Here is a 13,568-nt window from a genome sequence, read left to right as displayed (position 1 = left end):
TCACTTAATTTTAGATTTATGAGCATCTTGGCGGCAGGGATTTAAACTTTACCAAGACTCAAACTGACACAGGCAGAGACTGGATTTTTTCGAACAGGTAGGGTACAAGTGATTTCAAAACATTTCAGCCAGTGTATATATGTCGTGGATATAATATTTACCTGATATAAGATGCATTTGTTTTTGAGTCAAGCGCTTCATTGTAGGTTAGTACTACAGTGATATCTCTTCAGCACACAGCGCGGAATATTAATAACTATGACTGGGACTGTTATATACAGTACATACTATTATAATGAGAAGACCATTATACTAAAATGCTATGAATTTTTTGAGTTTAGCTGCCGTGTTTCTGCACATTGTTTCAAAAGTAACGCGTCCACAAAAGGAGTTCGCATTCAGAGCCCAGCAGATATGTTCATGTGCATTTGGGGCTTTTGCAAATAGCCTATAAGTCTTAATATTAATGTTATGTTGTATAAATAACGAAGCGTATTCTGTATGAAATTATGAATTGAATCCCATTGATTAAAAACTTGCTATCAAATGTGTCACTCTACTGGTCATCTTCATTGCGCGCAGCTAAAAAAACAGAAATGCAGAACATTAACTGCTAACATTTTAGGCTAACGTTATAATGAGAGCACTATTGTAAAAAATAATAATAATAAAAATAAAAATAAACATAAAACATTATTTACCTCGTTTATATCTGCCAGGTGTTCGTTAAACATTTTCCCTGTGTGTTAACATCAGTAATTATGTTAGTCGGATGTCTGATTTGACCCTTGTTAATCTATTTTGCCCCGCCCCCAAACATATGATTTGACTATCAGTCGAATATCGGCAAGATTCGAAAATTCCGATTCGACTATGAAAATCCTTAGTCGGGGACACCCCTAGTATGTGCAGATATATAACAATAGAAAATTACATGTACAGGTTACAGGTATATTATGTGCAAATTGAAATGTAGACTAAGTATGTGTGTAACATAAGTAAGTGTACAAGTGTACAAATAGTGTGTGTTCCACGTTTATTGAATGTTCATGAGATGGATTGCCTGAGGGAAGAAACTGTTCCTGTGTCTGGCCGTTCTAGTGCTCAGGTCTCTGTTGTGTCGACCAGATGACAACAGTTCAAAGAGAGAGTGTGCTGGATGTGAGGGGTCCAGAGTGATTTTACTGGCCCTTTTGCTCACTCTGGATGAGTACATTTATTGAAGAGAAAGGAGGGTTGTACCAGTGATTTGCTCAGGAGTCCAAACTATCGTCTGTAGTCTTCTGAGATCAGATTTGGTAGATGAGCTGAACCAGAGAGTTAAGTGCAGAGGATGGATTCAATGGTGGCAGAGTGGAACTGTTTCAGCAGCTCCTTTGGTCTATGTGAATGTCCCACTTCAGGTCCTGGGAGATGGTGGTGCCCAGGAACCTGAATGACTCCACTGCAGTCACAGTGCTGTCCATGATGGTGAGTGGGGGGCGGCGGGTGGGGTGGGGGGGTTCTCCTATCTCCACAGTTTTGAACGTGTTCAGCTTCAGGTTGTTAAGAATACACAGCCAGCCAGCTCCTTAACCTCCTGTCTGTAAGCAGACTTGTCCCCGTCCTGAATGAGGCAGATGAATGTGATGTCGTCTGAAGACTTCAGAAGCTTGACAGAGGGGTCTTTAGATGTGCAGTCGCTGGTGAAGAGGGAAAAGAGCAGTGGGGAGCGAACACAACCCTGAGGAGCTGATCGGATCAGCAGTGGAATACACTGGATGTGTATTACACATGAATACACTGGATGTGTATTTTCTAGCTGCTGCCTATCTTTCAGGAAGCTGCCGAGCTGAAGTCCACAAACAGGATCCTCACATAAGTCCCTGGTCTGCCTAGATGTTGCAGAACATAATGCAGTCTCGTGTTTTCTGTATCGTTCTCAGACCTGTTTGCTCTGTAGGTAAACTGAAGAGGGTCCAGTAATGTCCTTCAGGTGGGCCAGCAACAGTTTTTCATGGCCACAGATTTTAGAGCCACGGGCCTGTAGTCATTTAGTCCTGTAATTTTGGGTTTCTTTGGGATGGGGATGATGGTGGAGCGTTTGAAGCATGAAGGGACTTTGCACAGCTTTAGTGATCTGTTGAAGATCTGTGTGAAGATGGGGGCCAGCTGGTCAGCACAGGATTTCAGATAGATTCATGTAACAAATTCTGGGCCTGGTGCTTTTCTCCTTTTCTGCTTCTGGAAGACCTGACACACCTCCTGTTCATGGATCTGAATTGCAGGTGTGGGGGAGGGGGGGGGGTTGCAGGAGTTTTGAATGATTGTGTGGAGAGGTGTTCAGGGCAGGTTTGGGGTGTTTTTTTAAACCTGCAGTAGAACTCATTCAGATCGTCTGCCAGTTGTTAATTCTCCACAGTGCTGGGGTATGGTGTCTTGTAGTTGGTGATCTCCTTCAGACCTTTCCACACTGATGCTGATTTGCTGGAAGTGAACCGAGTCCTTAGTTTTTCTGAATAGTTTCTTTTTGCCACTCTGATCTCATTTTCTAGTGTGTATTAAACCTGTTTATACAAGACTTTGTCCTCCTTCCTGTAAGCATCTTCTTTGGCCTGACAGAGCTGTCTGAGTTTTGCAGTGAACCATGGTTTGTCATTGATGTAGGTTAAATAAGTCCTGCTAGGAATGCACATATCTTCACTGAAACTGATATATGATGTTACAGTCTCTGTGAGCTCGTCCAGATTGGTGGCAGCAGCTTCAAAACCACTCCAATCAGTAAGGTCAAAACAAGCTTATAAATCCTGCTCTGCTTCATTATCTTTTTACAGTCCTTAATACAGATTTAGCTGATTTCAGTTTTTGCCTGTAGGTCTGTATACAGTAAACCAAACAGTGATTAGAGTGACCCAAAGCTGCCCGTGGAAAAGAATGTTATGCATTCTCTATAGTGATCCAATATATTAGTTTCTCTGGTGGGACATGTGATGTGCTGTCTGTATTTCTGCAGTTCATGGGAGATATGCTTTATTAAAGCCCCCAAGAATTATTAGAACAGAGTCCGGGTGTTGTAGTTCTTTGTCTGTGATCTGATCAGCAAGTTTCTGTAAAGTTGAGTTCATGTACGCTTGTGGTGGAGTGTAAACACTCACGAAAATGAGCTTACAGACACCGTGCCATCCTACATCAATTTCTGTGAGGACATGTGTGTTCCCACCAGGATTTATTTAACTTAACAACGACAAACCATGGTTCAGTGCAAAACTCAAACAAAGAGGACGCCTACAGGAGTGGGGAAAAGACTTGTACAAACAGTCCAAATACACACTGAATAGGGAGATAAGTGTGGTGAAGTTAAACTACTCTGAAAAGCTAAGAAACAGCTTTCAAGTAAAGACTCAACATCAGGGTGGAATGGCCTGAAAGCCCTCACCAGCTACAAGACCCCATCTCCCAGCACTAAGGCCAATCAACAAATGGCTGTAGACCTGAACGAGTTTTAATGCAGGTTTAAAAAGCAAAAGCTTGGTCTGACATCCAACAACCACTCTGACCGTCTCACAGCACAGCCAATCAACACCCTCCCCCTCCCTTCCCACTACTGTTTCTCAGCCTGTTCTCAAGATCTGTGAAGAGGATGTGTGCAAAGTCTTCAGGAAGCAGAAGATAAGGTAAGCCAAAGGCCCAGACGGTGTCTCTCCAGCCTGCCTCAAAGCCTCTGCTGTCCAGCTATCACCCACCTTCACACTGATCTTCAACAGATCCCTGGAGATGTGTGAAGTCCCCTCCTGCTTCAAACGCTCCACCATCACCATTATCCAAGAAACCAAAAATCACAGGACTTAAGGACTACAGACCTGTTGCTATTGGACCCTTGCTGGACCTCCTTCAGTTTGCTTACCGAGCAAACAGGTCTGTGGATAATGCAGTCAATATGGGATTGCACTATATCCTCCAACATCTGGACAAACCAGGGACTTATGCAAGGAACTTGTTTGTGGACTTCAGCCCACTTTCAACACCATCATTCCGGACACCCTTCAGAACAGACTCACACAGCTCTCTGTGCCCACCTCCATCTGTCAGTGGATCACCAGCTTCCTGACAGACAGGCAGCAGCTAGTGAGGCTGAGAAAACTCACATCCAACACCCACACCATCAGCACAGGAGCTCCTCAGGGCTGTGTTCTTTCCCCACTGCTCTTCTCCCTCTACACAAATGACCTCACCTCTAAAGACCCCTCTATCAAGCTCCTGAAGTTTGCAGACGACACCACAGTCATCGGCCTCATCCAGGATGGGGACGAGTCTGCTTACAGAATAGAGGTTGAGCTGCTGGCTGTCTGGTGCAGTCACAACAACCTGGAGCTGAAACTGTGGAGATGATCGTGGACTTCAGGAGAAACCCCCCTGCTCTCCCTCCACTCACCATCATGGACAGCACTGTGGCTGCAGTGGAGTCATTCAGGTTTCTGGACACAGCCATCTTTTAGGACCTGAAGTAGGACATTCACATTGACTCCCTTGTGAAAAAGACCCAGCAGAGGTTGTATTTCCTTCATCAGCTAAAAAGTTCAACCTACCACAGGCACAGATGACACAGTTTTACTTGGCTATTATTGAGTCGGTTCTGTGCTGTTCTATAACTGTCTGAATTGGGTCAGCCAGCAAATCAGATTTAAGAAGACTGCACCAGACTGTTAGGATTGCAGAAACAATCATTGGTGTGCACCTGCCAAGTCTTCATCTCCAGAGTGAAGAAACGGGCAGGTAACATCATCAAAGACCCCTCTTATCCCAGACACAACCTGTATGTACTTCTCCATTCAGGCCGATACTACAGATCTCTGGGTACTAGAACATCTAGACATAAAAACATTTTCCCCCCATGCCATCTTCCGTTTAAACAGCTAACATATAAATCATCACCTGTGTTCTGTAATTCATTTCCGTAAATCATTCTACATCTTTAATTATTTTTCTTTTTCGAGCATGATGTAAATACATATGCATATCTCTATTATTTATACAGTTCTATATAGAGTAAAAATGCAAAAATCTGTACACAAATGAATCTACTGTTCCAGATCCATACAAATTATTTATTGCTAAGTCTTGCTAAATCTATTTTTATTTTTTGTTCTCATGTCAGATGTGTATGTATGCATGTATGTATGTACCAGGAGCACCTTAAATAAAACCCCACAACAAATTCCTTGTGTGTTTGTGCACACCTGGCAAATAAAGTTAATTCTGATTCTGATTCAGTCCTCAGGTCCTTACACTGGCTTCCAGTTATATTTAGGATTGATTTTAAAGTACTTTTACTAGTTCATAAATCACTCAATGGCCTAGGACCCGAATACATAGAAGAAATGCTCACTGAATGTAAACCTAACAGACCAATCAGATCATTAGGATTGAGTCAGTTATAAAGACAAATGGTTCACACAAATCAAGGGGAGTGTGCTTTTAGTTATTATGTCGCCCACAATTGGAACCAGTTTCCAGAAGAGATCAGCAAAAAACATTAGTCACATTTAAATGCAGACTCAAAACTCATCTGTTTAGCTGTGCATTTATTGAATGAGCACTGTGCAATGTCCGAACTGATTGCACTTTATTTTATTTAATAACTTTCTATTCTTAACTGTTTAAGTATTTGAAATAATTTATTTAAACAATTGTCAAAGTTTTTAAATTCACAGAACTAGTTTTTTAGTTTTTGTTTTTTGTTTTTCGTGATCTTCATTCACATTCTATTCTCGACATTTATGAGCTGACTAATATATCTTGGTTGTTTTAGTAACGCAGCAAACAAAACCACATTAAGCTGGAAAGAAAGGTGATATGACCATAACATATTGGACTTTTAATGAAACATTATTTTAAGTTATATGAACTATAAATAGGGTGACCACCCATCCCGCGTAGCGCGTGCGCGCACAGCGTTTGAAGCCCAATTCATGCGTCCCACAAATTGAGATTGTGTCACGCATAATCAGTGCTTGCTCAAAAAAAGTTGGTCGCTCTATATCTTCGAGTCCCAGGCAGCCAAACAAATATTACTTGACAGTTCAGCACGCTACTGTTGCCACACCCACCCCTCAGTTGAACTGCTGACTAGGTTGTTGTCAACTTTTTCGCTGTTGTCATGACAGCGCACGCACGTGCATACCAGACACACTGGGAAGGAACTTTTCGATGCACGCTTTACGATTCGAAAAATTGAGAAAGTGAGGCACCGCCATCATCAATTAAAAGAGAGAAGGTGTGTCCTGTTTAAAACTGTTTTTTTTCATGCGCCTGCCTTTAGTAACATGCAAGTTCACCATCCTTTCTCCCCCTTCTCGTTCCGTGAACCTCTGGAGTTGTGAGTTTAGACTTTTTTTTTCCTGTGGTTGAGCAACTACAATTCATTTTAATCCTATAATTTCATATTATAATTTATTTAAAGTGAATAAATTGTAATGAAAAATAAATAAAATAGCTAAAGTAACTCGTAAGTTGAAGTGCATCTGTCAATTCTGTCATGAGCATACATCAGCAATTACACATGTTTAGAGGAATAGGGCATTATTAATATACCATGTAAGGTGGTATGTGCTAGAAATGGGTAAACCACTATCAGTGAGTCTGCCCAAGGGGTGGGGGCACCGCCGCGCAAGGCAGTGTCCCACATTGTCCCTCAGAAACATACCCCTTGTCCCCCCTTGGGCTTATTAGCAGGTGGTCACCCTAACTGTAAAGTATATTCATAAATTTGCAGATTAAAATAATCATCTTCCTCTATCTAGTGGTCTTCACACAGTCTAAATTTTCTTCAAATCTGATTATATGACATTCTTACATTTGAGCATTAATTTATTTATTATTATTATTTTTATGAAGGTTAAGTCTTTTTAAGCAGGAAATCTGAGAATATGAGAAAATGTACCATTAGCAACAAATTACCCAGTGGCATCATGCTAATGCACTCTAGAGAGATGCTAACCGCTAGCTGTGTTTATTACTTCTACAACAAGGAAAAGTATCTAAGTAATTTATCAGTCATACTAACGGTGTTATAGATGGAAGAACTGTTTATACTGCAAATAAGTCCAATATCTTTTGTTCCCTGTTGAAACAGCAATCACAGCACACCATTTTTATTTGGTTCTTATTTGTCAGATAGAAAGGGCATGCCAAGAAAATAATAGATAAAAAGTGTTAATTTACAGTGCCCTCCATAAGTATTGGAACAGTAAAGAAAAAATTGCTTTCTCTGCTGTTGAGTCAAGACACAAGTTTCTGTGTTTAGTCTCCTCTTCAGCTGGTGAAATTAATTTTCAGTCAGATTTAAATCTGGAGATTGATTTGGGCAATCTAAGACTTTACATTTCTTTGCCCTGATAAAATCGTTGACTGAACTGGCTGGGTGTTTTGGGTCATTGTCCTGATGCAGAATGAAGTGCTTTCTAAAGAGTTTGGTGGCATTTTCTTGAATATTGTTAACCAAGATGATTTTGTACCCTTCCAAATTCATTCTGCTACTCCCATCATACATTAAGTCATCATTAAAATGTAGAGGTCCTGTTCTAGAGATAGCCATGCATGCCCATGCCATGACACCACCTCCACCAAGCTTTACAGATGAGGTTGTATGCTCATCTTTTCTTCACACTTTTGCTTTCCAGTCACTTCGGTCCATCAACTCAGTTCCAAAACTCTACTGGCTCACATTTGTGAAGAATCTTGCCTTTCTGTTTCTGGTGCTGATCACAGGTTTGCATCTTGCTGTGTAGCTTCTGTATTTCTGTGTCAAATTCTCCTGCGGACTGTAGATTGACAGAGCATCACCCCAGCTTTGTGGAGGTTGTTGGTGATTTTACAGACATATAGGGTTCATTTTCATAGCTTTTATGATTTGTCTGTCATCAACTACTGTTGTTTTTCTCAGCCGATCAGATTGTCGTTGGTTGCTGATGTCGCCGGTAGTTTCCAAACTCTTGATTTCTCTATATGCTCTTTGTTTTTCCTATAGTTCTAATTGACTTCCTCTTTTCTTTTAGCATCCAAATTGCTTACTTTTTTTCAGAGTTGGCTTCCTCGTCTTCATCCTGGTTTGTGTGTGTCATCATGGAATGCAAGACTTAGAATGCAGAACCAATGGATATAACTGATAAAACACATTCCCTGCTTTTAATATCTGAAGAATGAATGCAACAGGACACAGCTGAACACTTAGAAAGACCTGTGAGGCAACTGTTCTAATACTTATGGTCACATCAGATAGGGAGATGAAACTCTAAAAGTGCTTATCTTCTTAGCTGGTAAAACATCTTTGTGTTGAATCACCAAATTATAAAATGTGACATTCTGTAGTTTTGTCTCATATTCATTTTTTAATCATATTTACAGATTTCTTGACTCCACAGCAAACAGAACATTTTTGTCTTTACTGTTCCAATAATTATGGAGGGCACTGTACATGTACATATGCCATCTATCCTCACCTATGATCCAGAGAATGAGAAAGTAGTCTATCAACTCCAAAGGCGGGCCCATGGTGTTCTTCTTATCTTCGTTGTAGACCAGTGAGTAGAGGTTTAGAAGGAGCAGGAAGGTGAAGTAGGAGGCACTATGGATGATGAACTTGACAAAAGGTGTGTGGATGACCTGGCCCACTCGAGAACGGGGTCCCAGCAGGTAACAGATGGACAGCAGAGGCCACATCAGCGCCACACTCAAAACATACAGGATCTTTAAGCATGTGTGCTTGCGGCGGTAGCTCGCCATCTCACCGAACCACACCGTATTCAGGAACTGCTGACAATTGGACTGGGCAACAAACTGTACAGATTGGAATACGAGTAAGCACATTAGAAAAATATTATACCGGTCAGGTAATTAACTGGTTAAAGGGATAGTTTACACAAAAATGAAAATTCTATCTCAAATTGCTCCAAATCTGAGTTTCTTTCTTCTTTTGAGGGGTTATTTTGAAGAACAGTTGACACTAGCCAGTGACTTCCATATTTTTATATATATATATATTGTTTTTTTTCCATACTATGGAAGTCAGTGGCTTCCATCAACTTTTTGTTTACCAATATTCTCCAAAATATCTTCTTTTGTGCTGAAAGAAGCTCATACAGTTTTGGAACAACTTGATGATCAGTAAATGATAACATAATTTTAATTTATGGGTATACTTTATGTTTACGGTTGTTAACCAAAGGGTGCATTTCCCAATAGAATCATTGGCAGTTTTTGTCGTTAGCAATACAGTTTCAAGATTTGTTGTTTCCTAAAATCATTAGAAAATAGCATTTCAGTGTTGTGTGGATGGACCTACAGCTCTCGAAGTACTGTATAGTTTCATGTTTGCATGACATGTGGACTTAAATAGATCTTGCTCTTGAGCAAAATAATTAAGCTAATGTGCATGCTAACATCTTTCATTCCATATACTGTAAACATATATCATTCTCTCAGTTCAAGAAAATAAAAGCACTGCATGTGCATGTACAGATGTATTCTATTAACCCTGTAGTGAGGTAGTCCTCAGATACAGTGTTTGTTATGTAATATTTGCAATACTGACATTAATTTGATCTCAAAATGATCAATTAGCAGAAGCTACACCACATTTGTGATTTCATTAACAATGGTCTTCTGCTGTTGAAGCAAGATGGTTGTTCAACACATTTGTTCAAATGTTTTGCAAAGTTAGTACTGTTTTAGGAAACAGATGTGACTAGTTACTTCATTTTAAAGTTATGCCATCGTATGGGAAACACGCCCCAGGCTGGTGAGGATACAAGCACAGTTTTGTTAAAAATCTTCATATTAACCTCCTTTTGGTTGTATCTTATGGCCAGTTTGAGGCGACTGAGGTTCATGCGTTCCTCCAGCAAGCCTCTCTTGTCTATGTGGTCCTCACTGGATGTGTGGTTCAGTATGACCTCCAGCTCACGAGAGTTGCGGGCCTGAGCCAGAAGGTCCTTGGCAAACATCTTGCACTGCCTGGCAAGTTCTTCATAATCATTCCTGAAATATAATGATAATGAGATCCAGAATGAGCAGTAAAAGCTGAGCTTTTCTTTCTTCTAGATCTGTCATGGACTTGGGTGACAATGTTTGGGTGTTTTAGAAATTGTTTGGGCTGTGATTGTTTAACAAGGGAACATGGGAGAGTGTCAACATCTAAACGTCCCTAGATATGCTTGTTGGAAATTATATGAGATATATTATTTATTTTACAGAAAATCTAATGATTTTGTTCTACCTGAGAATTTTTTTTTCAGTCACCTACTGTGCTTTTGACAAACACAAGGGTTGTATTGTAATATATTTCCCATCAAAATGAGCATCTCTGAGTTGACTGACCAGTTAATAGATTCCAATATATATATATATATATATATATATATATATATATATATATATATATATATATATATATATATTACATTAATTTGTCTTTTGCATTATTTCACTTAAAAATCTAATTATTGAACTTATTCCTTATAGTATTTGCAACAAACAGCACCATTTTAGCTGAACTGCTCTCTTCCTTTAAAGCAAACCTGAAGACAGATTGTGAATTTGTTTAAATTTCGCAGCTGATTTGGAATTTAAAAGGCATTATTTACTCAATATGATCAGCTCTGACTTTGGGCAAACAACCTGGTTCTTCTGCCAACCTTTGTCCCCAGTAAACTAACTGCTATGCAAATTCATGCATGTAACATTGTCAAACCAATGCAATGAGGGTATCTGCTCTTTCCATTAAGCAGTGATCCCTATGAGACCTTTTTCTCTAATTACTATTCCATTACCGAAACTCCACTTCCACCAGGCTCAGCTCTTTCAGATCAGTGCTGAGCTCGAATGCTCTCAGAATGGGGTCTTCTTCTGTAAGCATGATCAAGGATGGGCTGGCGAGGCACCGGTAGATATCTAACCGAAACCTGCAAGAGACACAAATGGAAGATGAAGAAGAAAACTTGTTAACTCATGCAGTCCAACTTGTTAAACCATTTCTCACATGTTCTTGAATAAAGATCAGACTACGGCCTTCATAAGCCTTCAGTGGTAGCCTGGTATTTTTCTTTTCTTTCATTTATACAGTTTTTTTTTCCTATAAAAAAAAATAAAATTGCACAAATAAATGTCAAATTAATTGAATAATGTTTGGATGGGGAAAAACAGGGAAATTATATATATATATATATATATATATATATATATATATATATATATATATATATATATATATATAATTCATTAATTTCATGGTTTGATTAGATAAACATGATTACCTTGAGTGACGAAGACTGTCCTTCTTGTTTTTCACATTACAGAGGGTGCACTCGCACCCTACAGCATGGGGTCGGGGTAGAGAGATGTCTTGCTTTAACAGAATTGTCAAAATCTCATAATTGTTCCGGTGGGCAGCAAGAATTACTGGAGCAACATCCATGGTGGTGGAATACTCTGGGTTTTGAATGCGCTGAATCAATTTCTAAACAAAACAAAACAAAACAAACAAAATCTGATCTGATCACACAAAAGTTTTTAGGACAAATAATTAGTTAGGATTTTAAATAATGAATATATATTAATATAGTTACTGATAGTAATATATTTACTAATATTTAGTTAAATATTTCAAAAATATATTATGAATAACAAAAAAAAACACTAACCGCAATAGAAGGCTTGGAGGAACGCCTGGGCTGATGGTTTAGCAGGATGTCAACTGCTCCTACCACTTCTGAATCAATAGCCACTAATAATGCATCTGTGGCCTGTGTACGCGTGCACAAACACACACACATGCACAAACACACACACACACACACACACACACACACCCATCTCAAAATAACAAATTGGTTATGTTGACATGTTATGTATGATCTGAGAACATGTGTGTGTTCTCACCTGGCAGCCATGATCCAAGAGCAACTGCAATATGTCTAGATTCTCATTTTCGATTGAAATGGTGACAGCATCTCTCCCAAGAACATCAACACAGTTAATGTTTAATTCACCATGTCGTTTCTCCTCCAGAAGTCTTCTCACCATATAGTAGTCTCCTTAAAATGTAGTTAGGTAACAATAAATTAGTTCAATGGTTTATACTATGGCACCTAAATGTGTTATCAGAAAGTGAGGACAGCAGTTTGTGATGGAAACTAATGCAGCCCTTAAAGGAGAGATATCCTTCCCTGAACCATTTTAGGACTTCTTTATATGGTAAAAGAATAGCAACTGACTCTTGTCTGCACAATGTAACCAGAGAAAATCCATTAGTTTTCCAAGCTGTTTCTGGAATGCTTGGAAATAAACTATGCACTTCTGTTGAACAAAACACTAAACACTGAAGATGGCCAAAACATCAGTCAAGCTCTTAAAATCTACTTATCTCAAAACAAATCACCAGTACCTATTAGTATGACATGTAAAATAAATATGGGAAATTATCATAAGTCAGTTCTTTTAATATTAATTCTAAAGCTACTAATGCAATTACTCTTAAACTGTTAGAAATAAAATCTCTACTGCTATACTGTTAATTCACTCTCACATCTTCATCACTGTTCTAAGCAATTACAATACATTCTATTTTGACACTTCTTATGTTACTGTGCTCTTAATTTTTTTTAAAATGGCTTTTAATAAATATGCAAACTGGAAATGTAGCTGTCTATATATCTACATATAAATATAAGTATGTCACACTACTTGATGTTACACCAAATGTTGTTCTGAAAGTCAAAATGTTTTTTTCTTCTTAAAAATAATATCATAATTACTGACAACAAATAAATTGCTGAGTTCTAAATATATGTAAAATATCAAACTTTACGCTACCTATACACAGTATGCTATATAATTTTATCAGAACAAACATTTAGTATTAAAGCATAATTATTTTTTACAACAATCATATAATGTTATTTAAATCCCAGAGCAAAAGACATTGTGAAATAATGCAGCTAAAACATATAACCTAATCACCATCATCATTTTTATTATGATTATAACTGTTTACCTATACAATATATTTAAGGAACACGTCCTGTAGAGTGGTGAATGAACTTACCCTTCTCGCAGGCCAGCAGAAAGAGCTTCTCGTCCAGAGTGGTCTCCTCCTTCACCTCTCTGACGTCTTTTAACGCCATATATTTATCCGGAGAAGACGAGTCCGTGCCCTGATATAGAGCAGCCATTATAACGGAGAGAGAGTACGGCAAAGCACTGATGTGCATCCCACTAACAGAGCCTTACACCTTTATACACATGAAACCACCGAAAATAAAATAAGACCCCTGGTCAGTCTTGATGTAAATGTTGCGCGCTCCGATAAGGCCCACACTGAATATAGGAGATTGAGTCCTGTCAGAGCTCTTTATATAACATCCGCGTCTTGGCTTGTGTATGGTACGATGTACATATATATAAAAACATCGATCATCATGTATGAGGATCATCTAAAGGTTTTCATAACCAAATGTTCCCCAAACGATAGTAAACACAAGAAGAGGCTGGAGCATAGCAATGTTCGGTTGCGCTGGTGCTGATGATGCTGTAAA

The 13,568-nt window shown here is 38.9% G+C and overlaps 1 protein-coding gene across 3 annotated transcripts in view; it reads right to left on the bottom strand.

The window, feature by feature from the left end:
• Positions 1–13,568, bottom strand: part of LOC132124050 (short transient receptor potential channel 1) — a 36,791-nt gene extending 23,223 nt beyond the window's left edge. Inside the window, exons 1-7 of one of the 3 annotated variants that reach the window (XM_059534807.1) lie at positions 13,079–13,568; positions 11,914–12,068; positions 11,676–11,777; positions 11,289–11,491; positions 10,806–10,937; positions 9,819–10,014; positions 8,478–8,814 (exon numbers count right to left, since the gene is read on the bottom strand). In XM_059534807.1, coding sequence (XP_059390790.1) covers positions 8,478–8,814; positions 9,819–10,014; positions 10,806–10,937; positions 11,289–11,491; positions 11,676–11,777; positions 11,914–12,068; positions 13,079–13,244 — 1,291 coding nt within the window. In that variant the 5' untranslated portion in view covers positions 13,245–13,568. Of the gene's footprint in view, positions 1–8,477; positions 8,815–9,818; positions 10,015–10,805; positions 10,938–11,288; positions 11,492–11,675; positions 11,778–11,913; positions 12,123–13,078 lie in introns of all 3 variants that reach the window. The other 2 variants (XM_059534809.1, XM_059534808.1) reach the window with 2 other exon arrangements.

Source organism: Carassius carassius, chromosome 42 (assembly GCF_963082965.1).
Source record: "Carassius carassius chromosome 42, fCarCar2.1, whole genome shotgun sequence".
Lineage (NCBI taxonomy): Eukaryota > Metazoa > Chordata > Actinopteri > Cypriniformes > Cyprinidae > Carassius > Carassius carassius.
The sequence above is the reverse complement of the archived record's forward strand: the minus strand, read 5'-3'. Positions and strand labels throughout refer to the sequence as shown.